At 27.0% G+C, this 25787-nt stretch overlaps 4 protein-coding genes across 5 annotated transcripts in view; 3 read left to right on the forward strand and 1 right to left on the reverse strand.

Moving 5' to 3' along the window:
- Positions 1-68: 68 nt before the first annotated feature.
- Positions 69-2663, forward strand: LOC103577259 (BUD13 homolog). Its single transcript, XM_014439952.2, has 2 exons — positions 69-252; positions 465-2663. Exons 1-2 carry the CDS (start codon positions 146-148, stop codon positions 2083-2085), a joined length of 1728 nt encoding a protein of 575 aa, XP_014295438.2. The 5' UTR covers positions 69-145; the 3' UTR covers positions 2086-2663.
- Positions 2664-3425: 762 nt separating this feature from the next.
- On the forward strand, positions 3426-11711 carry LOC103577251 (aconitate hydratase, mitochondrial). Its single transcript, XM_008557823.2, has 9 exons — positions 3426-3615; positions 5323-5477; positions 6194-6360; positions 6733-7488; positions 8198-8400; positions 8471-8759; positions 8830-9103; positions 10190-10538; positions 10718-11711. The coding sequence occupies exons 1-9, from the start codon at positions 3583-3585 to the stop codon at positions 10856-10858; spliced, it is 2367 nt and encodes a 788-aa protein (XP_008556045.1). The 5' UTR covers positions 3426-3582; the 3' UTR covers positions 10859-11711.
- Positions 11712-11954: 243 nt separating this feature from the next.
- On the forward strand, positions 11955-17178 carry LOC103577258 (B9 domain-containing protein 1-like). The gene is made up of 6 exons (XM_053740772.1): positions 11955-12077; positions 12151-12262; positions 13810-13918; positions 15240-15358; positions 15676-15783; positions 17171-17178. The coding sequence occupies exons 1-6, from the start codon at positions 11955-11957 to the stop codon at positions 17176-17178; spliced, it is 579 nt and encodes a 192-aa protein (XP_053596747.1).
- The window catches only part of LOC103577247 (trehalase), a 56945-nt gene continuing 47540 nt past the window's right edge, over positions 16383-25787 (reverse strand). For both annotated transcript variants that reach the window (XM_053740695.1, XM_053740696.1), the window contains exons 9-10: positions 19234-19404; positions 16383-17721 (exon numbers count right to left, since the gene is read on the reverse strand). In XM_053740695.1, the coding sequence (XP_053596670.1) occupies positions 19282-19404 (123 nt within the window). In that variant the 3' untranslated portion in view covers positions 16383-17721; positions 19234-19281. The remainder of the gene's footprint in view (positions 17722-19233; positions 19405-25787) is intronic.

The following is a 25787-nucleotide window of genomic DNA, read 5'->3' on the forward strand; positions in this document are numbered from 1 at the left end:
TCTTCTACAGAATTTGAACGTAAGCCCGAAGTCGATTCTTTCAAGTTGATACTTTAGTTGCTACAAACGTTCCAACCTCCTAACAGAATACAGATGAGGTAAAATATATCAATATATAGGTATATAAATATTAATTACAATAATTATGGAAACTAAAAAAATAAGTCAAAAGGAGTATTTAAAAAAATATCTCAAAAGCGGTAATGATAAAAAAAATAAAACTAAAAAAAAGTTGAAAATCAAAAATCCAAGGTAAGAATTTTATTTATATTTTACTCTCGTGTATTATTAGGTTATGTTTACTTTTATTTTATCAACGTAAATAAAACGTAAATGTTTAAATTTTTAAATTTCATAAAATTATTTATAAATTTTTTTATCAAAATTTATTATAAAGTTTCAATTTATTTCTTTATTTACTTTTTTTTTTTTATATAATTTTAATAAGAAAAATTTTTTTTTAGAGTAACAGTCATTGATGACGACATCAACTTGGAAAACATACGTCCTATGGACGATGCAGAATATGATATTATCAATGCAACAGAAGATGCACCGATGATAGTTGGTGTTATTGATGAACGTGGACCAGTTGACTTTGATGATAAAAAAAAGTGGAAAATAATAGCTGATGATGGTGATGGAAATGTTGCGGTTAGTTCAAATAAAAATAATTGTGATAGTAATGATAGTTATGGCAAAGTATCAAGAAATAATACTCAAGAACAATTGAATAATAAATTAACAAATCATGATAGAAATGATTTAACTGAAAATGAGCAACTGCCTTCTATTAAACAGTCAACATCTAGGCATAATAAATCTCATAAGCGACATAGAAGTCGGTCTGACTCTAACTCATCTTCACAGTCAGATTCAAAAAATGACAAACGATCAAGTAATTCTAAAAGACATTCTGACCTAAGTCCACCCAGATCTTCGCATGACCGTAAGAATTCAGAAAAATCTTCCCAACAAACTGAATATGACTCTGATTTAGACGTACCAAGAGTGTCCCATAAATCTTCACGTGAAAGAAAGAGTAAGCATGATCGACATTCAAGATTTAATTCAGAATCTGATTCAAGACACGCAAGATATTCTGATTTCAATTTGAGTCCTTCCAGAAAATCGAAAAATAATTCACGTGAAACAAAACAAACGAGAGATGATTCCGATTCGGATTTAAATCTTCCCAGAAAGTCCAGTAATAATTCACGTGAGTCAAATCAGATGAGACATGATTCAGATTTAGATTTAAGTCCTCCTAGAAAATCAAAGCATCACTCACGTGAGTCAAAACAGACAAATCATGGATCAGAATTAAATTCGAGTCATAGAAAATCGAAGCATCATTCACATGAATCAAGAAAATTTAGACATGATCAGAAACATTCATCTCGGCGTCATGAATCAAGATGGAGTAAAAATACACCACCACCTTCAACTTCAGATGCTGATGGTCGATTAAAAAAGACTTTGGATGGTAAAACTGCTGGCTTACAGGATGCTGCAGGATTAAGAGAAGAAACTTTCGCTCATAAACAAAAAGAAAAAGAAATATTTAATAATATGAGTGCTGAAGTAAGTGGATATGGTCAAGCTCCAGTAATGAGAGACCGAAAAACTGGTAAACGACGTGATTTAAAAGCTGAAGAATTGGAACGTCAAGAAAAAGAAAAACGTCAGCAAGAAATAAATGATAAATATTCTAAATGGGGACGAGGACTTAAGCAAGTTGATGACCGGACTGAAAAATTGAAACAGGATTCATATGAGATGACTAAACCATTGGCCAGGTATGCTGATGATGCTGATCTTGATGCTCTCCAAAGAGCAGAGGAACGAGAAGGAGATCCCATGCTGAATTTTATAAAAGAAAAACAAATAAAAGAAGGCAAAAGACAACCAGACAAACCAAGTTATCAAGGCTCTTATATGCCCAATCGGTTTGGTATAAAACCAGGCTACCGTTGGGATGGAGTTGATCGAAGTAATGGTTATGAAAAGAAATGGTTCGAGGCTAAGAATGCTCGTGTTGCTGTTCAAGAAGAAGCCTACAAATGGAGTACGTCTGATATGTGAATGATTTTTTTTATTTTCGGTTTTATTGACTGAAATATTTTTAAATAAATTGATGTATATAATTTTTTTTTTTAAATTATTAAATGAATACGTATTACATAAAATGCTATATTGTATAATATGTTAGAGGTAATTAACTGTAAAAACAAGATAATAATAATTTATATTATTAAGAAAAGACGGAAAATTTTGTTCCAGACATATCTACATGATAGAATTACTTAATGTTCTTAAATATGATATTGTTAATAAGGTCTTGACTTAACTCAGTGCCTTTTCATGAATTAAACTCTTTTTTATTGCCAAGTATCGAGATGAATCAGTTTATCTATATCATTTGAATTACATTTAAATTGCACGGGAAAAAAAGATCGTATTTATTTTCATTAAAATAAATTAATATTTTAATTATTCTGTTACTGAATATGACTTAATGTATTTAACTATCATATATATAATTAAGAGAGTAAGAAAAATTTACTCCATGTCATGTCTCCTTTGATAATAAAAATTAAACAAATTTAATTTGGTATCAGTGAATAAAAATATATTAGATTAATAAAAAAAATTTGACCGTATAGATTTTTTTTAGAGACCATAATTATACAATTATTTAAATCAATAAGTTTGCGAGTTAATGACAAGATTTGTCTTATTACGAAAAAACTCCAATGATAACAAAAACAAACAAAACATTTGAGAGTAAATTCGTAAGTAAGATTTGAATAAATAATTAAATTTAAATTATATTTAATAAGTTTGATAGCAATACTTAAATAGTCATGTAGTGACTAGGTCACTCGTCTATATCAATAAATTATTATCAATTTAATTAAATAAAACAAGAAAAACTAAAAATATGCACATGTAGAAAATTTAAAAAACTACAAGTGTAATTTTTTCAAATATTTTTTTTTTGTATAATTTATTGTTTAAAAAAAAGTCCAAAAATTATGAGACGTCGGCTAGCTTCAGTATCATAAATATTTAAAATTTTTACATGAAATTTTATTTTTTTATCTAAGGATTTATTGAAACTCAAATCAAATGAAATTTTCTAATTATTTTAGAAAATTTATCATGAGCGAATTTATGTACTGAATTGTGTATATAATTTTTGTTAAATAAATTATATACACAATTCAGGAAAATATGTAATTTGTAAAGTAAATAATTAAAAATTACAAAATTGTTTGGCGCGAGTACACATTTCCAATGATTTATTTATTTGTCAAATATGTGTAGAATAAAAAAAAAATAATATTACATAAGAGCGCATGCGTATTAAATATTAAGATTCTGAATGTACTGAATGATAGGTCAACTTGAATTTAGATCTTCAGTTTACTTCAGTTCTCTGGTGGCCAGTTTGAGAAGGACTGCCATACTAGAGATATTAAAATATATTTATTTTAAAAAAAATATATATAAGCGCGTGCGCTCAAACTTTTAATTTTTACTAAAGAGTGCAGTCGTTCAAGACCAAATTCTGCAACAATGTCTTACTGCGCCAGAATTTTTCGGGCACAGGTAGGCGATTATTTAAATTAATTAATTTATATTATTCATCACATGTTATATTATATCCTCTCTTTTATATCAATATCATGATTCACACCTCTGATAACAATTTTCCTTAGCTATTTAAATGATCCGTATTATCTCACACCCAACTAAACTCAATGAATATATTCCCTGACCTCAATATGTGTCAAAAATAAATTATTTAATATGTAAATTTAGGTCAACAAATTTTTTTTTTTACATATTAGTTATTTTGTAGTCAAATATATTTTTTAAATTTATTAATTTTGAAATTTCATATTTTACGTCTAATTAAAAAATTCAAACGTTCAAATGTCATTTGAATGTTTGAAATATGTCATTTAATTATTTGGATTTAAATTTATTAAATAATAAATATATGTATATATATTAAATAATATATATTATCTGATATTGTTGTAATGAAAAATTTGTATCTCGTAATAGAAAAATATTTTTAAAAGCTTACATAACTTTATTCTGTATATATATTGCACTAATCTTTAGATTATGAGGTTATGCTGACATTGTTAAGTGCGCATGTATTTCTTTTGTATTTTGTACTCCATTACTGTCAATCTATATTTTTTTCTTTTCATTTTATTTTTTTATAATTATAATAAAATTTATATGGTTCTGTAGTTGGCATAATACTGTAGTTAGCCAACGTCTATAAATTTTTAAATTTGTTTAAAAACGATAAATTAAAAAAAAAAATATTTGAAAAAAATGCACCTATAGCTTTTTAAATTTTCTACATGTGCATATTTTTAGTTTTTTTTTTTTTTTTTACTTAATTACTGAAAAAAAATAAAATCCAAAATTTTTTGTCTCCCAATTTCAGGATCATGTAGTTGGCAGACATTTTAAAATTTTCGGAGTTTTTTTTTCAAGCAAATCAATTTTCAAAAAAAAACTAAAAATATGCACATGTAAAAAATAAAAAAAATTACAGGTGCAATTTTTTAAAATATTTTTTTTTATAATTTATCGTTTTTAAAAATTATGATTAACGAATATCTTTTATATTTTAATTTTTTATGGAGTAAATATATAATTATATATAATATTTGCACTATTTTTATACTTTTTTATCTGTGGCCCTTAGGGGACATGTCTCAAGACCGATAAAATTATTAAATCACAATATTTAAGAATTAATTATGATTTATAATTAAATATTAAAAATAAAAAATTGGCAAATTATTAGATAATAAGCAAAAATTTAATTTATCGCTCCATTTAAATGTAAACAACCCAGTGGATTGGGTATAATTTTTTAAACGCTCAATAAAATTGACAGTAAGATAATAAGTGATTATAAAGATAACATGTTTTATATTATCTATATATGAATAAATATACTAAACATTTATGTCATTTTGCCAAGAATTAAAAATATGAAATAAGAATAAGAGCCAATGCTTATTATGATAAATATTTTTTTTACATACGTAGTTAAATTTATTTTTGTAAACAAATTTATGTCACATTTATTAATCAATTATAGATTACTTGTATTATATATATTTATTTTTTACTACAAACATTGTTGTTATAGGTAACAAATTTTGCTCTCAATTTTTTGACGTTTAATTAAAAATTATAGTTTTTAATTTTTAATATTTATATTTTATAATAAAAATATAAAGTACGTGAATTATTTTATAAATATGGAGTATTATTTTACAGAAAATTTGTGGATTAACACCAGATATCCAGCAAAGATGTTTCAGCCTGAGTCCATTGAGTTTTGCTGCCGCAAAGGTAGCAATGTCAAAATTCGATCAAACAACTTATCTTCCATACGACAAATTGAGCGAAAATTTAAAAGTCGTCAAGAAACGGTAAAGTTTTATTCACTTGTTATAAAAAGAAAAAAAATCAGAAAAACGGTTGACCCTGTGGGCTAACCCTAAAACTTCCCGCTGTTTTCGAGCTCAGAGAACTCGAAAACCTTGCTATTGGTAAACTTTTTAGTTCTGTGAGGCCAAAAAATAATTGGACTGAAAAAACATACATTTCGCTGAAAAAAAATAATTTTTGTTGACGATATCTTTGGAACAAATCAGCTGATTTGTACGTGATCTGCAGTAATCGAGAGTTTGTTGAGACTTTGATTTGATCAAACTTTAAAACAAATCAGTCGAAAAATTTACGAGTTATGCTACAAAAGCTTAAAAAAAAAAATGTTTTTTTAATTTTTGTTTTTCATATTACATGTAAACTACTCCACCGATTGACTCCTGATCTCCAAATCTAATGAGTTCTGAGTTTTAGTGAGATGTTACGATTGCCGTAAAAAACGTTCAAATCGGCTGATTCGTTCCAAAGATATCGTCTGACGAAATAAGTTTACACACGGCCGGAAGTCCATCCGGAAATAGTCAGAAAAGCTTCCTAGGATCTGAAAACGTCATCTGATACCGATTTGAACCAATAATTTCTTTTTTTTTTAATTTTCATTTTTTATAGCGGGAAGTTAAAAATTTAAAAAATAACCGATTGATTATCAAAAAATATAATTTATTAGTAATATTATTATTTTCATTTTTATTTACAGGCTTGGTCGCCCATTAACTCTCTCAGAAAAAGTATTATATTCCCACTTGGATGAACCCGACAAGCAAGAGATCGTTCGAGGAACCAGTTATCTTAGACTCCGACCAGATCGTGTTGCCATGCAAGATGCTACAGCCCAAATGGCCATGTTACAATTCATAAGCTCTGGTAATTTTATTTATTCATTTATTGTGACAAATTCACTACCTTCTAATAACGATAGAATAAAATAAAAATAAACAGTAGAAATGGTATAGATATTAATTATATTTAATTTACCTAATTGATATGAGATAACAAAAAAGATAGATAAGTTAACTGATATCGGCAATTACACATAACGAGTAACCTGCAGCCTCAACGTGACTGCTCGACTGTCATTATTAAATTTATTAAATATGATTTAAATTTAATTGTTTATTAAAACCATGATAATTTAACTCAGAAATTTTTTAAAAGGAAGAAATTTTTTTTTTTTTTTTTTTTTTAGAAATTAAATTATCTGATAATTAAAAATGAATAAATTATTTTTTCCGACAGGTTTACCTAGAGTAGCTGTACCGTCAACAATTCACTGTGATCACTTGATTGAAGCTCAAATAGGAGGAGAAAAAGATTTGAGCCGTGCTAAAGATATGAACAAAGAAGTATACAATTTCTTGCAAACCGCTGGCGCTAAATACGGAGTAGGTTTTTGGAATCCTGGATCAGGAATTATTCATCAAATTATCTTGGAGAATTATGCTTTCCCTGGTTTGTTGATGATTGGTACTGATTCACACACGCCAAATGGTGGTGGTCTTGGTGGTCTTTGTATTGGAGTTGGTGGTGCTGATGCAGTAGATGTAATGGCAAATATCCCATGGGAATTAAAGTGTCCCAAGGTGATTGGAGTTAAATTGACTGGAGAGTTGAAAGGCTGGACAAGTCCTAAAGACATTATTTTAAAAGTCGCGGGTATACTAACGGTAAAGGGAGGTACTGGTGCTATTGTTGAATACTTTGGGCCAGGTGTTGATAGTATAAGTTGTACGGGAATGGCAACTATTTGTAACATGGGTGCTGAAATTGGTGCTACTACATCTGTTTTCCCATACAATTATCGTATGCAGGATTACTTAAAAGCAACAGATCGCGCTGATATTGCCGCCTCTGCAGATATGTTTAGAACCAGCTTGTTGACTGCTGATGCAAATGCTAAATATGATCAAGTTATTGAGCTAGATCTATCTACTCTTGAGCCACATGTCAATGGACCATTCACTCCTGATCTCGCACATCCTATTTCCAAACTAGGTAAATATTTATTTATTAGGGGTGTAGAATTATCTGAAAGTTTTCGGATTATTTGTAAATTTTTAAATTACTCGATTCGAATCGAAAAAATTCTGGTCAGCTTTAAAATAATCAATTTTTATTACGATACTCAAATTAGCCGTCTGATAATTTTTGGTTTTTTTTAGAAATGATAAATTATAAAAAAAAATTTTTTTGAAAAATTGCACCTATAGCTTTTTTCATTTTCTACATATGCATATTTTTAGTCTTTTTTTTGTGCAATTTATTTGCTAAATAAAAAAATTCGAAAATTGTTAATTGTCTTCTAACTTCTGGATCGTTTTTTTTTATTTAATAGAGAGCTTAGTTTTTAAAGTAACCAAAACTTTTTCGTAGGTTCGTGTCTAAGCTCTATTTACCTCTGACAAAAATTTGAATTATTAGGAAAAAATATTACAATTTTAAGTCATACAAAAAAAATTTTTTAATTATCCATAAATTTACAAATAATTAAAAAAAAAAAATTTGAATTATTCGGTTCGAAGTTTGAATCACATACTTCAATTCGATTCGATACATAGAAAAAAAAATCTTGAGTCAAGAATATTTACTTTCAGTCGAAAATTTTTTTTCTTTGTACGAATAATTCGTAAGCTCGAATTCGCACTCGTATTATTTATATAAAAATGATAATTTTAGTTTAATAATTAAACTATTTTGTTATTAGGTGAAGTCGCTAAGAAAAATGGATGGCCAAATGAAGTAAAAGTTGGTCTGATTGGATCATGCACAAACAGCTCTTACGAAGATATGGGACGATGTGCGAATATTGCTAAACAAGCGCTAAAACACGGTATTAAATCAAAGTCAACATTCAATGTCACGCCAGGATCTGAACAAATTCGAGCCACTATTGAGCGCGACGGTATTGTAAGTTAATTATTTTAAAATTAATTTCATACTTAATTTAGATTAAAAATTAATCATTCATTTATTCAAGGCTCAAACACTTCGGGAATTTGGTGGTATTGTGTTGGCTAACGCATGCGGGCCTTGCATCGGTCAGTGGGATCGTCAAGATATCAAGAAAGGCGATAAGAACACTATTGTTACCTCTTACAATCGTAATTTCACTGGTCGTAATGATGCCAATCCAGCAACTCATGCGTTTGTAACAAGTCCTGAACTCGTCACGGCTCTTTCTATCGCCGGACGTCTCGATTTCAATCCTCTTACTGATAAACTCAAGGGCGCTGACGGAAAAGAATTCCTTTTAGATAATCCATTCGGTATTTAAATAAAATTTAATTGCAATAATAAATTTTTTCGAACAAAAAATATAAATAACTTTTTTTTTAGGTGATGAACTTCCGGCTCGTGGATTCGACCCTGGTATGGAAACTTACAGTGCGCCACCAGCTGATGGTAGCAAAGTTAAAGTTGATGTTGATCCCAAGTCACAGCGATTGCAATTATTGGAACCATTTGATAAATGGGATGGCAAAGATCTTACTGACCTGACGGTTCTTATTAAAGTAAAAGGAAAATGCACAACTGATCACATCTCTGCTGCTGGACCTTGGCTAAAATATCGTGGTCATCTTGACAACATCTCAAACAACATGTTCATCGGGTAATTATTTTGTTATTTTAATTAATAATAGTCATGCGGTTGTTATAAACTGAAAATTTCCCGGTCCTAGTCGTCGATTATTTGATTTTTATTATTTTTTACGATTTTATTATTTCTGTTCCCGATTCCAACTTCATATAATCATTATTTATGGGATCAGAAATAAAAAATTACTTACAGTTGTCGTCAATTAGGAGTAAAACGAAATTTTTTAAATGAAGTTCAGTAAAATCTTGGCAATTTTATAATTAGAATTTAAAAATTTTATAGACTAAAATTTATTCATCTAATTAGGAGGTGAATTAGAAGTTGTTATCGATTGATAACAACTAAGTAATTTTTTTAAATTCTATATCAGCGGAATTGCAACAACGTTGCTCTTTTTTCAATTAATGCTTTAACTTTTTTTAAATTAAGGTAAGAGACCTAGTATCCGATCAGGGCATTAGTACCCGATCACTCATGTCTTTGTATATCTACTAAAATTTACTGAATATTTACAAATACATGAAGTAATCGAGTACTAGTTCCCTGATTAGGTACTAGGTATTTTACCTTAATTACCAAAATGTTCATTGCATATTTTTAAAAAATGGGGCATTGTCTGAGAATGCCCTTAATGGAGGGTAGTAAGCAAGCTGATAGATTCGAACTTAGTAGAGTACTCGTCTCTGCTGAGTCCTCCGACTAACCAACTTTCCTTTTCAAACTGCATAAATTAAATATAAAAAAATTACTAGTGTTGCACCTCAGGTTCCTTATGGGAACGTCGAGGCAGTCAAATCCTCATCTACGTAGACTTTGTTTTGCCTAGGGATAGACTGTGTCGACGTTCTAAAAATACTCATTAGCAATTTCCGTTCAGAAGGATTATAAACTATAAATTAAAAATAATAATTAAATAAATCATATTTATTCATTTGATAAATTTTACGGGAACGTAACTCGGTATTACTCAAAATGTATCTATCAATTTCCTCTATTGTTTACCAAAATATTTTAAAGCTTTTTTAGTTTTTACTTTTTATATTTCAATGCTTTTATTAATGAGTGAAATAAAACAATAATTTTTTGATATTTTTATAGTGCAGTCAACTCTGAAAATAACGAGGTAAATAAAATTAAAAATCAATTGACTGGAGAATGGGGTGCCGTTCCTGACGTAGCACGACACTACAAGAAAAATGGCATTAGATGGGTAGCAATTGGTGACGAAAACTACGGAGAAGGATCATCTCGGGAGCACGCAGCACTTGAACCTCGTCATCTTGGTGGTCGCGCAATAATTGTCAAAAGTTTTGCTCGTATTCACGAAACAAATCTCAAAAAACAAGGTGTTCTGCCATTAACTTTCGCCAACCCCAGTGATTACGACAAAATCCAACCGACTGACAAAATTAGTTTACTTGGTCTAAAAGATCTCGCACCAGGAAAAGTGAGTATATATAATTAAAATTAAATAGTTTTTTGGGTAATTTTTACTAAAAATTTCTCTGCGTGTATAAATAAACATTAATTACAACACCTATTATTCAAGAAACTGTCAACTTATTTCTATTATTAAATATTTTATTATTATAACATACTTATAATTATTATTATTTATAATTACAGCCAATCAAAGCTGAAATCAAACATAAAGATGGTAAAGTTGACACAATTACGCTCAACCACACTCTGAATGAGCAACAAATCGGTTGGTTCAAAGCTGGCTCAGCATTAAATCGTATGAAGGAAATTGCATCTGGACATTAATAAATAAACAAGCATGCGATAATTATTTATAATGTGCGCAGAAGTAAATGCTGACATCTTTGTTGGGAAATATTAACGCAGTAAATTGTGCGTAGGCTGCTTTAGCTGTAAAAATTTATAACAATAATACTATACTGTTAAGAAGACAGTTCTTTACAATAGTCGATGATATATATATTTATATATATATGTGATTGATTTATACACTACGATAGGACACAACGTAGTCAATAATTATGAATGAAATTATGCCATTGTATTGTAAATCGCATTATCATTATGCATGATTATATGATAGATTAATATTTAAAAAAAAAAAAAAAAAAAAAAAAAATTAAATAAAAATATGAATAACGATGGATGTGATACTTAAGTATTTGAGGTAATCAATGATGAATCGTTTTACAAAAAAAATTTTTTATCTTTCTGAGCTGACAATATTTACCTCAAATAATTACCATTTTTATTTATATTTAATTAACGACAAGTATTCCCCCCCCCCCTTTTTTTTGGTATTTATTTTAAAAAATAACAATTTAATATTTATTAAATTTTTAAATGCCGGTACTTTAACATCAGCCCCGTTACCGACATTTACAAATCAAGTAAATAATTAATTGTTTGTTTTTTTTTTTTTTTAAATTACTAATCATTAAAATCGTACGTCGACAGTATAATTATGTATATATAAGAAATATACCAACTCATGTTTTTAAATTTAAAAAAAAAGTCATTGTTATAATTATAGAATTTAAACAAAATAAATCGACTTGTACATTATTTATCATCTCACTACAAGGATAAATTTGATGGCTCAAATATTTATAAGAGCTCTTGTACGACTCCTAATTTTAAATAAAATTATGTTTGGAAATACATTTAAAAAAAACGGTTGTTTTTTTTACACACCTGCTGCTTCCGTCCATGTGTTTATACTATTCGTTGCTATGGTACTGATATTTCCAAACAAATCTTCCCATTTTACAAACCAGTTTATGGTCTTATTTATTTGAATTTTTTTTATTAACTTTAAAAAATAAAATAATAATTCGTTAATTAATTAAATTGTTTAAAAAAAAAGAAAAAAAAAACAGAAATGGTTGATGGTGAGTTTTACGTGTGTGCTACTGGATCCATTGAGTATGGAGAATTTTACGAAATTGATAACGCGTATTGTAAGTACGGTTATCACTATGGATCAGAATGGAATATTGTTGGAGTAAGAAAAATACTATTTGTTTTCTTTCGTTTTTTACTGATGTGCATTCGTAATTTTGTGTAAATTGTAACAGGGTATTGAAGAAGGATTAACGCAAATGAGTAAGTGCAGTAATGATGCAAGACGTTTAACTTCATGGAATTTTCCTCTGGATGTTACTTTTAAATCTACGACACCCTATGGCTGTAAGTTTAATTTTTATATAAATTTTAAATCGCTATAAATATTGTAAAGTAATTCGTAATTTAAAAAAAAAATTGATTTTCTGCTCGTGATTTTCCAAATGGCACAGAGATGTCTTTAAGATGCCTTAAAAAGGATGACAACTTTTATTTTGTCTCAAAGCAAAATTTTTTTAGGTAAATAAAACGTGCAGATGTTGGTCCTAGGAATCATAGGAAATTGTCTTCTTTTTCCTGTCTTAAAAAAGTCATTTTAATTGAAAAATTGTTTAGATGACATTTGATAATTATCTGTAATTAAGTTTTTGCCGCCATTTGTGTCAAGTCTTTTAAACAGATATTTTTGATGACATTAATTTCTGATTTTGTCAACATTTTGTTGCCTTGTCAATAGGTCAAAAAACAGCCTCCAAATTGCTAGCTTATAGATGTCATAAAGCCAAGTAGCACAGAGACAACTTTGAGATGTCATAAAAAGACAACAAATTTTATTATGTTTCAAAGCCAAACTGACTTAGATAAATAAGACGTACCGATGGTCCTACGAGTCATAGAAAGTTTCTGTTCTTTTTTCTGTCTTAAAAAAGTCATCTCAATTGACATCGTTCAGATTCTTTTGTAATGAACTTTTTACTATTATTGATGTCAAGTCTTTTAATCAGATTTTTTTTTATGACACTAATTTATAATTTGACAACATTTTGTGACATCGATAGCTCAAAAAACTGCAATCTTCTAAATGTCATAAAGCCAAGTATGCTACTTGGATTTCTACTCGTGATTTCCCAAGTAACACAAAGACAACTTAAAAATGTCTTTTAAAAGGACAAATTTTGAAAACGTTATTTCAATTGACGTCTAAACTTATTTAAAATTAATTGCTCGCGGCCGTTTATGTCAAGTCTTCTAATAAGATATTTTTTTTCATGACATTAATTTCTGATTTTGTCAACACTTAGGCGCCGTTTCGATGTCAAAAAACAGCCTCAAAGCTGCTATCTTATAGATGTCAAAAAACCAAGTGTGTTACTTGAAATTACGTTATTATTTTAATAATATTAAATTCTTCTTACAGTTTTATTAAATTCAAATCTTTTTATTTCATTAATGTTTTTTATTTTTACTGACATTGAAAATTGCATGCCTCGTATTTTTTTTTAGTTTTTAAATATACTTTGTATTTAATTACTTAATTTTATTGTTACGAGGATAGTAGTGCTTTAGTAGTTAGAGTCAGAAAGTCTTATATATATATTATTTAACAATTTCTGAAGCGTTACGTTAATTCCCTTTATTTTTTTTTTTCATGAAACTTTACTTTAATAGTTTTAATAGTATTAAAAGAGTAATTAAACTACATTTAAACAATAAATATTTCAGAAAGTTAGTTTTCAAATTGATGAATTAGTTTGCCTTTAAATTAAATATATTGTATTTTTATTTAGTATTGCAACATGTATATTTATGGTTAAATAATAAAATATTTAATAGCGAAATAAAAACACTGGAAACAATAAAAAATAAAATTTTTTAATTTTAATAAATTTTAGGGCCACAATTGGTAATATCAGTTTATGGTTTCGATTTTTTTGGACATGACGTAATAAGAGGATATGGAGTTTGTCATATACCTTTTACATCAGGACGTCACGAATCTAGGTAGAGTTATTTCAAAATTTTTTATATCTATATAATAATCCTGGGAATTAATAATTTATATTAGGGGTGTGCGAATATTTGAATTTACGAATTATTCGATACGAATCGAATCGAATTATTCGATTCGAGTTTCGAGTAGTTCGAATTGTATCGTTGGAATAATTATCCTTTGCTCTTAAACTAATCGATTTCGATGAAAAAGTTATCCTGTTCGATTTATTTGACTTAATTGGAATTTTTTTTTCATAACTCATTACTGAAATGAAAAAAATTTGATTGAAAAACTATTATTTTGAAAAAAAAGTCCCATCTAGCCATACTCGGAATGTAAAGGTATATTTTTTAGTTTGGTTCGAAAATTCCTTTTGACATAAATTTAACAAGCTTCAATTTCCATTGTTAATCTTGTGGTTTTGATGTTTTTTTTTTTTTTTTTTTAATTTTTTAATTTTTTAACTTGAAAAATTGTAAAAATGTCGACAAGAAGTTTAATGTGAGTTTAACTCTGGATAACTTTTAAATCGATAATCGTATATGTAAAATTTAACGTATTTATCTTTTAGCTTATTAAATAAGCTTTAATTTTGACTGCCATAACATTGTTCAATGATGTGTGTTTTTCATTTACTGGAGAGTTTGAACCATATCTGTATAATTCGGATAATACACGGTCAAGAATTTTTTTAACTTTCCGCTAAAAAAATTGAAAATTTTCAAAGAGGGAAGATATTGATTTTGGTCCGATTTTCGAAAATCGAGTTTTCATCAGATGTCAACGTTTTGAGGTCCTAGGAAGCTATTCTGATTATTCCCGGATAGACGTCCCCCCGCCTGCGTGTGTGTGTAAACTTTTTTTGTCTGACGATATCTTTGAAACGAATCAATTGATTTGAACGTACTTGATGACAATTGAAAAGGCTCACCAAAACTTAGAATTAATTAGATTTTGGGGTAGATCGGTCATGTAGTTTACAAGTTATACGAAGAATAAAAATTCAAAATTTTTTTTGTTTTTGGTTTTTTGCATATAACTTATAAACCACTTACCTGATTCGCTTCAAAATGTACTCAGTTCAAAGTCTTGATGAGCCCTTTCGATTGCCACCAAGAACGTTCAAATCGGTTCATACTATAGAAAGATATCGTCGGAAAAAAATTTACAAATAATAATGCTTCCGAGGGTCCGCAGGGTCAGGCGGTTTTCAGATTTTTTTTCACAGAGTGGGGTAGAATTAAAGAAAAAGTTTTTCTCCAAGTAGATTTAAATCATTTTTTCTTGGAATGAATCTATATTAATTAATTATTATTTGAAATTATTTAGAATTCCAATATACGTACCGGAATCATCATCGATGCTACATCATTTTGCTGCATGGATTACTGGAAAACGTCCCGAATTAATTGAGCCGTCTATTCTAGCATCAGGTTCTGGTCGAGAATGTAATATTGAATTATTAATTATTGAATATCGGAGATTAGAACTGTAAAAAACCGGATATTATTTTTAAGCAGACAGATATGTTCTATTTCTTTATCTCAGTTATTTCATTTTTCTTGGGATTGACAATTGGAGTGAAAAATTATTGAATCAATAACTTTTCCTTCTATAATTTAAATTTCATTCCGCAAAAAAACAAAAAAAATATTAATAATAATATTAATGATTGCCTTAAATATAATTTAAATTACAGTTCTAATTAAATTCTTTCTATAATTGCTATTCAAAATTATAATAAAATTAATAAATTTTTTTTTAGTAACTCGGATGAAAGTTCAAGGGGCAGTAACTGCATCCTTCAATGTTGTTTTAAAAGATTTTCATAAATTAGGATACGACAATAATGATAAGGGTAAAAAAAAAAATTGTAAATAATAAAAAAAATATATTTTCACTCTATATTCAGTTTATTTATTTTTTACATAATAATTTTTACTTAAAATTGTATTTTGGTCTATTGTTTGAATATATATATAAATTAACAATTATATATTATTTCGATTTACTTTGATGATTTAAACATAAAATAAATTAAGAGTAGTGGAAAACTTTATAACATTTTCCCGTGAGTTAAAATGTAAATGAGTAACTGAATGGACTTTAGGTTCGTTACATTCGTATATAATCTAATAGAATAAAATTTTCGTTGGCAAAAGCATTGAAGTGTAGAATTAAAATAAGTATATTAATTAATTTATAAACAGAAACGAAAAAATTGATTAGAATATATAATTAACAATTGAATTTTCACTTAACTAAATTAAATTTTACCATAAATGATTCGAGGAATTTTTAAATAAATTCACAATAAATAATTTTAATTTACAAAAAAAAATTATTTGATCTTAAATTACATTTACACAGAAAAAAATTATTTCTTGGCGTAAAAATTTCTACTTAATCTAAGAAATTTTTTGTATTATCAGTAGGCAAGAAAAGGTTTTTTGGGGCAAGAAAAAATTTGAATGAAGAACATTTTGGTTTTTATTTAATAATATGGAAAGTTTCTTGGGTCGAGAACTTTTTTTTCTGATATTTACATAAAGAATAAATCATTATCCAAAATATATGTGTTTGAAAATAAACCTGTATCAAACTTAAATTAAATGTACACAGAACAAAAGGATTTCTTGGTGTAAAAATATTTAACTCGTCCCAAGAAAATTTTTTCTTGACCGAGAAATTTTTTGCATTATAAATTGAACAAGAAATTTTTATTAAGGCGACAAAAAATTTTCTTGGGGCGAAAAAAAATTCTTGAGTCGAGAAATATTTTTTAGTTCACAGAAAATTTTGTCTTCAATTCGTAATGCAAAATATTTATTGCGCCAAATATCGTTTTTTTTTCTGTGTAACTCCTCATAAATCGGCTACAAATTTAAAATCTAAAGAACTTCTTTTTTTTTTAACAACGTTCAAAAAATTAACGTTCAAACAAAAGTATAAATTTTTATAATAAACTTGATACAAGTACAAATTAAACCTTCAACTAAATAAATTTTTATTTGTGTATAGAAAGTTTAATTAAATTTTTTTAATTTAAAATAATCATGCTATTGATTTTTTTTTTCAATCATAAGTTGTTTATATTTAATTTTATAAACCAAAATCAATTGATTCCAATTCGATAATGGTTTAATTTAAATTTTATTTTCCCGCATTAAAAATCTGACGTATTAAAATTTTTTTTTAAAAATGAAATAAAATACATTTAAATTTAATTTTATTTAACATATAAATTAAACTTTTTTTAGACGGTTAAAAAAATCCGCTAGAGCAATTGAGGTCCAATTAATAAATTGATCAAATGCAATAATAAATATTAAATAACACAAGTATTAAGTACAAGCAATTAAGATTATTATTATAACTTTACTTTTCAAAGTTAGTGAGATTGCGAATCATGCAAAGTGTAAAAAGCATTATCGGAACGTTAATTGAATTTCATTTTATTGATAAAAGAAAATTAAACTTTTATTAATTGTTACAAATACTAATTAAATATAAATTAACTTTTTTTTCTTTCTTGGAATTTCGCTACCAAACACAGCCATAAACTAATTAGTTAATTGTAGAATTAATTGAAATACTAAGTTTTCATAAATTTTAATTAATTAATTAGTTTAGGTTTCAATAATTTATTAAATTATTATGTTGACAAAAATAATATAAATTTATATAATACTTAGGTTTGTTATAAAAATTTATTGTTTTCATTTTGCTAAAAAGTTTATCGATCTTTGTAACCATCCAATTTGTATAAAGACGTAACAATACCAGTGAAATATTAAAATAAATCTTGTATCTAAAAAAAAAAAAAAAAAAAAAAAAAAACAATTGTATGATTTATTGCATAATTTTAAATAGCTTATATATTAAATGGAGGAATATAGAAGCAGAGTACAATAATGAGAACAAATATTTGCATGTATGTATATGACAATTCTTGATGAAATCGATTGTATATAAATATATAACTTTCATATCTCTTGAGAACAATTTAGTTGAGAATTCAATGATATTTTGAATTAATTATTATATTGTGCTTTATTTCAATAAAGTATCAATTTAAAAAAAATGAAAGTTGCAATCTTTTCGAAGCTTTAACCATTTAATAATTGTGAACAAAAATATCGTGAAATGAATTTCCTTATTACATTTATTTATAGTATAAAAGTAAATATTAGTTCATAAATTTAATTTTTTTAACTTCCCGCCACACGGAAAGAAAATTATGAGGTTTTGCTATGTATTATGGGAATAGTTCCTATACCAATATGGGATCTGTTCCCATAATGGTATGAGAAGTATTCCCATAATATTAGATGAACCACCCCTATAATATCATAAAATTTTTTTTTGCAAAATAGTGTAGAAATGTTTTCAAACTTTGAGATTTTATCGAAATTCAAATCATATTTTCAAAACTTGAATTTTCTTGAATGTTCTGCGCTGACAAAAAATTTAAAAAAAAAAAAAAAAAAAAAAAGGAAATTATTGATTTCAATTCGATTTTCAAAAATCGAGTTTTCATCCGATGTCAACGTTTTGATGTTCTAGGAAACTATTTTGACTAATTTCAGAGTGATATTCGCGCGCGGCTGTGTATGTGTTTGCGTGTGTGTCAGATTTGGTCGTTTTTTTTGTGACAATCAAAAGTGCTTAGAAACTTAGAGTTGATTAGAGTTTGAACTCGATTGGCCGAATAGTTTCCAAGTTTTTTGAAAAACCAAAATCAAGAAAATTGTTATTTTTTATATTTGTTCCACAACTCGTAAACCGCTCAACCGATTTGCCTCAAAATTTAATCAATAAGATCGATTTTGGAAAAAATGTACAAAGAATCTTTTTGAGTTTTCTGAGTTTGAAAACCTCGAAAAGTTTTGATTTAAAATGAAAAATTATTTTTTTGTTTGTATTGCAAAACTTAATTTAGTAATAAATTTCTCTCTAGAATCTTTCAAAGAAACGTTATGAAAGCAATACAAAGATTATTAGATTTATAAGTAGTTATAATTCTTAACGAGAGGAAAAAGCGTTAAGTTATGTAACTTCAATCAGTTCACCGCACGCTTTTATTTGCAAAGTTTTTTTTTATGAATAAGCGATTAAGGTATTAATAAAAACGTTTGAATTTATTGATTTGCTTCTGATTGAGTGAGTAAATATGTTATTAAATATAAATATGCTTTTGAAAAAAAAAAAAAATTGAAGCTATTATTCGGTATCGTAGTAAATGTATATATATATATATATATATATATATATATATTTTCAATTTGATTTATAATAAATTTAAAAAAAAATTTCAACTTACAATTAAAGTTATTTATCGGTAGAATTGTAGGATCTGGATAACGATAAGTTATGACTTAGCATCTGGATATGTATCAAGGAATTCAAATACAATACCATTCGTCCATCCAAAACCAGCTTGCACATCGTATTCACCACCTCCGCCGTATTTCCCAGGATCGATGGCGCTATACTGTAAAAAGGAATCATGAATAACAATAAAAATGTTTAAATAAATTTTCGAAATTCAAATATTTTCACTCTTTTATCATTCTAAGAACCCGAAGTCCCTACATAACTGCCTGAGGGTCACTAATAAAAATATTTGATATGTTTTTGATGAAATTTAAAAAAATATTCTTGATCAAATCATAAACGTTTTCAAATTTTTTTTTTTTACGTAGTTTTCAATATCATTTATTTTACTATTCAAGTTTTTGTGATAAACGTTCTTATTTTTTCCTAGATATTCGCCAGATAGTAGATAGTAGCCAGAAGATGAGAAATGTAAATTTTTAGCAGATATTGGAAAATATTTTGAGCTTTACAAGAGATAACTCTTTGAGACTCTGTATCTCAAAATATTTTTCAAAAGCTGCTGAAAATTTTTATTTCTCGTCTTCTGGCTGCTAGATTGGTTTTTTTTGGCAATGAAATGTTTTTGATACAGTTTAATTTTTTTGTTGCAAGTTTTGAAAGGTTGTGTCTACGATTACGCAAGTCTTATTTACGTTTTCGTACGTTAACTACGTCTAAAATACGTTTTTACGGCTATTTACGTCTTAAAAGGTTGAATTTACGTTTTCAATGTCTAGTACGATCAATCTACAATTTAAATTTCGACTTGCGCGCTTAGTAATTTTTAATTTACCATAGCATATTTTACTCGTGGAATAGTAATAATTTATTTCTGTCTAAAGTAAAAGCTATCGAATCCCATTAGTGGTTTTGGATTACTATCCACAATGTAATTTTTGATTACTTTTTTTTCCGTGTATGTATATATACTAACAATGATAAATAAATCTTGGTTTTACCTAAATCTCAGATTGAAAAGTTGCCGCTTAATATATTAAACTAATTACCGCATAGAAACACCCGAAACCATAAAATAAGTCACAATGTCAAGTCGAGACCTTTTTAATGTACTAAATTTACCTAATGCACTTTGTTTTATCCAAGAAATATAGAGCTTTGACAAAATGTTTTTTACTCTCTTAATAATATGATAATTGAGGCTTAAATTCAAATAAATGATGGCACTTCAATATTTTGAGAAATATAATTTTTTTGATATTTTTATTATACTGACAAAGTAGTTTCAATAAAAATAATAAAATGAATAAAAGAAAAAAAATATAGTAAAATTCAATGCGATTTGAAAGTTCCGTAAAGTTTTTCTTTGATTTAAACTCATGTATGTACATATTTTTGTAGTCCTTTGTAAACTTTACGTAATGTTTAACATCTGAAGGATTTGCTTTAATGATCTAACGTAAAACCACCATGAAAGCTTTTATAAAGCTTGAAAGTATAAGGTTACTTTAGCAACCTCAAAAGTTTACTAGGTTATTATACCTATTATAATGTATATGTAAATTATTAAACCTTAAGTACATTGTAGAATGTGATTGAAATTCATTATTCAATTCTCAATCAAATTTCCAAAAATTTGGTAGATTTTAATTTCGCAATTATAAAACTTTTCAATATAATATATTTTTAGTTAAAAAACAATATATATATACATGTAAATAAATGAGTTTTTGAATTTAAAATGTGATAATGATTAAAAGAAAAGTTTTTTTTTTTTTTTTACTAAACGAGGGTTGTAAGAGTATCGATTTTGCTGAGATGGTTTGGGAGTATAAAAACATCTGTCAGCTTTCAGTACTCCATTTTCGAGAATGATGAAGGTGTGAAAAATAATAATAAGTTTAACATTAAAAAGAGATCATTTCTATCATTAATAAAATATTATATAATGCATTTTTTTAAATTTCCCGCTAAGAAAATTGAATATTTGAATAAAAAGGGGAAGTTATTGATTTCGGTCCGATTTTCGAAAACTGAGTTTTTAACAGATGACGTCTTGAGTTCCTAGGAAGCTATTATGACTAATTTCGAGATTGTCCGAGTGTATGTACGTATTTATGTATGTAATTATTCTATAATTTGAATAGATTAACCGATTTAGATCATTGAGATGGCATTCGAAGCGACTTATTAATTCCTACAATCTTTGAAGAATTAATTAATCAGTAATGTTCGGAGTTATTTGAAAAATAAAATTTTCGAAAAAATGTTTTTTTTTCAAGTAACTTCTAATTTACTCCATGGATTGATTCTATAATATATTAGGCTCTAAAACTCATAAACCGCGTCGAATGCCACCTCAACTATCAAAATTGAATCATTTGTTAAAGAGATATCGTTCACGAAAAAATTTCAAAGAAGTTATTTTTGTAAAATAAATTGAAAACGTATAATTGATTATTTCCAAAAAAATTTTAGGGTTAGAAATTTAAAAACTGCGCGGAATGTTACTTCAAGCGTCAAAATCGGTCGATTGGTTCAAAAGATATCGGCGATGAAATATTTTAAAAAATAACAAGTGTCCTCGTTTTTCCTGGATAACTCACTATATAATTTTTCAAATGTTCCTAAAATTGAACTGAGTCTACTATTTTATAGAGGTTCGATCGCTACAGATGTTTTTGAATTCGAATAGCAAAAAAAAAATAAATAGACTAAAAATTATTAGCGGGAAGTTTTGGAGCTGGTTCGTAGGGTCAACAGGTATCAGATTTTTTTTTTTCTCAATAAAAACATAATTTGGATTATCTGTTGAAAATAAATCCTGCCTAGTTCATTGCGAATGTTAACTTTAGAATTTAGATCATGAATAATAGTTGAAACATTATATCTATAGAAAATGAGCTGGAATATTATACACTTGACTGCTGATGTTTCAATCAGTCAGTTGTATATTATTCAGATGTATATTTGCATATATGAATTGTAGAGTCTTATATATACTCTACTTCAATGAATAGAACTCATTTTCTACTTGCTTTTTAATTACCCTTGTATGTTTGTCTCCTATGAAAAAAGTTACTAATTGGGTTGTCATAAATAATAAAGTTACAACAGGAGTTGATTTGTTGGAATAAGCTGTCTTTTTTTTTAATAATTATTTTTAATGTAATATATTTTCGAAAAAGTAAAAGTATAATGGTGACGGTCATATATTGTTTCGAGCTATGGGTGAACTAATTAACTGATTTGCTGTTCGTTGACGGAAAAAAAAAAATATTTGACGGAAAAAAAAAAATAATTTTTTTATCTAAAATGAGAGAATGATCCCAAGCGAAATAAAGAAACATTGTTCAATTTAATGAATACGGCTTGTTTAATTAGAGTAATCCATATAATAAAAAAAAAAATTTGTCAATTTATTTTTTATTTAATTAAAAAATTTTTTTTTTTTTACATTTAATTCAATTTTTTAATTGCCTTCATTATATATGAAGTTTTTTTCTTGTAAATGAAAAATTTTATTATTTTAATAAAAATAAAAATATAAATTGAAGGAATGACTGGCCAACAATTGTCATATTCTTAAATCCAATGAAAAATGAGCATTTGCCGTGTGTACTTAAATTTAATTCATATTTATTTTCAACGAAAATAAACAAGGATGAATAAGTTTTTTTTTATTTAATGTTTTTAATATCGCTGTATTTTTTCAGTAGACTTCTTAGAGATTTATCTATCGCATTAGTCCTAATGGGAGAATTTTCAAAGAATTTCGCCAAAGCCTATCATAATTCATCGAATATGTTCCAAAAATATCGTGGATTCATAAGTTTATATATATATATATATATATATATATATATATATATATATATATATATATATATATATATATTACATAACGTGCCTTGTAGTAACGACAGTTCTCACAATTCTACACGGATAACCCTTCAGAACTCCCGTGTGTTTTAGTGTCTCGCTTGTACTACAGCGAAATCCTATAATTTGAATAGTCTCCTGTGAGGAAAATGCTCGTAACGGGAGTGCTGATGAGTTAATAAAACAACAAACTTATTCTATGAACGATTATCTCGGTTAGGTTAGGTTTGAAAATGAGCAAAATCGGTTGAGTAGTTTAGAAATGGTGTAGATTTTAAATTCTAATAATAAGAAATGCTACTTCTGTGTCATTTTTCGTGAACAACAGCGTGTAAAAATAACGTCAAAGCTGATTGAATAAGCTATATTTTTATTATCGTAGTTATTGTTTTACGACAATTTTCCAAATTTTAATAACAGCTCAAAAGTACATGACTGCTTTTAGTGTTATGGTGAAATTGTCATTATTATATCTTTGAAAGTTTTTGAGAAATGATTACAAAATTTTATGTAATTATTTAGGTGATTTTCTTGATCCTGATTAAAAATTCAAAGAATCGGTTAAGTATTTGAGAAATGGCTGTAATTTGAAATTTTCAAATTAATGAAAAATTCTGCTCCTATGTTTTTTTTTTTTTTTTTTTCAAAAACTTTTTAACAGAAACATCTATTTCTATAATGTAGAAATAACGTCAAAGCTGATGAAAAGTTATGTTTCTTTTTCTTACATTTTGTTTTATGATAATTTTTCAAATTTTAATTAAAAGCCGAATGACCTTTTTTCAAATAATGATAATAAGTAAATTTGTAATATTATTAACATAATCCGTGGAGATTGAAAATTTAAACTTTTGAGTGTACAGAATACCTTATTCAGCAAATTAGTTTATAGATACTGTTTGAACAATTTTTATAAGTATCTACTAAAAGAAAGAAAGAAAAAAATGAATACAAGAGATTATCGATTTGTATTAAAGCGCAAACTTGTTTAAATTTAGATCGAACGATAAATGATACACTTGAATATATATATTGTTTTTATAAATCACTGTATCTATACGATAGCAAAAAAATTTATAGAGACATTCTCTCGTTCATTGTTTTGTACAAAACAAGGGATTTATTATTTAACTATATATACTGAGGTATTCATATAAAGTTAATTACGTTTATTCATGTAGAAATTATGAAAAGAAAATATCCCATAAAAAGTTTACATTATCCTATTTGTCTAAAAAATAAAATAAATAAAAAAGTAAACTTTTATAATTTTTAGTACTTTGAAGTTTTTTTATTTTATAAAAGTTTCATTGCACAAGAATTTAGCGCGTGAATGTTTTAGGAATGTTTTATTGTCCCGAGCGAGTAGTGAAACGAGTTAAAGAGACTCTGTGGTCGAACTTTTTCTGCACACATAATAACATATACTCATATACCCAACATATTGTGAAGCATATTAAAAAAAAGCGTAAAGTTTTGTTTTATTTTTTGATATTTTCATTTAAAACAATGGACAGATGTGCACTAAGAGAAAAAAAGTTTTTCAGAATCATCGTATTTTCTTACCACTAGAAATTGTCTTATTAGCAGATTTCATAGAAATCTAACTACTGCATTTGTTTTCATGATGGAGTTTTCAAAATTTTACTTCTGGACTTAGGTCGACGAGCTCAGTCAGAAAATACATATTGCTTAAAAGTTTATACATGTATGTATTTATATTTGCATATACATTCATGCCATAAATTAAAGGAATAGAAAAAAGAAGGCTGATATCTCAGCGACAAGTCGTCGTACGAATCTCCAAAAAAATGCAAATTTAAGCTGATTAAATTTCCTAACCGACCTATGGATCGGTTTAGCTGAAAAATTTTTTCGCAGCTCGTGGACTTTCTCAATGAAAAGAAAAAATTAAAAAAGTTTTTGTCTCGCGGTATTTTTCATGTTTGCGTAATAGCTGAAGCTCCAAAATATTGTAATCAAAATGCGTAGAAACTAGAGATTTCAAGCTACAAAATGCTTTTTTTTTCGATACGATTATTTTTCACAAAGTCACAGTCTTGCAAAAATCACGAAAGAATTCTCAATGAAACTCAGCATACATTTTTTGTAGACGATTTTCGAAATCAAGTTCGAAGATGAGCAAAATCGCTCGATTAGTTCAGAAGTTACAGCATTTCAAAATTTTCGAAATGTCAAAAATTTATATTTTTACTGATTCTTTCTTCAATAACTTTTGAATGTGAAGACATCAAATTTTTATAAAATTCGTCTGAAAGCTCTTTAAATAAGCTTTAATTTTGGTGCCTATATATATATATATATATATATATGCCTAGGCTAGAGAAATTATTTCTTACTACTCATTCAATCAAAATATCATTATATCAAAGTATCAATACTCAATGAAAATTTATATCTTTAAAGTTATTTAAAAATTTTAATGATCAAGTGTTAAAAGGAATCTCAGATAGTAATTTTTTGAATAAATTCTAACCAACGAAATTCAAAATTGTGAATTGAAATCTTGAAAATTTGAACGCACGTTATATTAGGGTAATAGAAGGGTTCATCTAAGCTTAGGTTTGATTAACTTTCGAGATCGATCAGCTGAGTATAGTTTATCTCAAAAAATAAACGTAAAGAAAGTTATCAAAA

Source organism: Microplitis demolitor, chromosome 7 (genome assembly GCF_026212275.2).
Source record: "Microplitis demolitor isolate Queensland-Clemson2020A chromosome 7, iyMicDemo2.1a, whole genome shotgun sequence".
NCBI lineage: Eukaryota > Metazoa > Arthropoda > Insecta > Hymenoptera > Braconidae > Microplitis > Microplitis demolitor.

Coding starts and splice junctions, on each gene's coding strand:
- LOC103577259 (XM_014439952.2), top strand. CDS start 146: ATGGAAACTAAAAAAATAAGTCAAAAGGAGTATTTAAAAAAATATCTC. Junction 253..464: donor TTGAAAATCAAAAATCCAAG/GTAAGAATTTTA, acceptor ATTTTTTTTTAG/AGTAACAGTCATTGATGACG.
- LOC103577251 (XM_008557823.2), top strand. CDS start 3,583: ATGTCTTACTGCGCCAGAATTTTTCGGGCACAG. Junction 8,401..8,470: donor CTATTGAGCGCGACGGTATT/GTAAGTTAATTA, acceptor CATTTATTCAAG/GCTCAAACACTTCGGGAATT. Junction 10,539..10,717: donor AAGATCTCGCACCAGGAAAA/GTGAGTATATAT, acceptor TTATAATTACAG/CCAATCAAAGCTGAAATCAA.
- LOC103577258 (XM_053740772.1), top strand. CDS start 11,955: ATGGTTGATGGTGAGTTTTACGTGTGTGCTACTGGATCCATTGAGTAT. Junction 12,078..12,150: donor CAGAATGGAATATTGTTGGA/GTAAGAAAAATA, acceptor AAATTGTAACAG/GGTATTGAAGAAGGATTAAC. Junction 12,263..13,809: donor ATCTACGACACCCTATGGCT/GTAAGTTTAATT, acceptor AATAAATTTTAG/GGCCACAATTGGTAATATCA.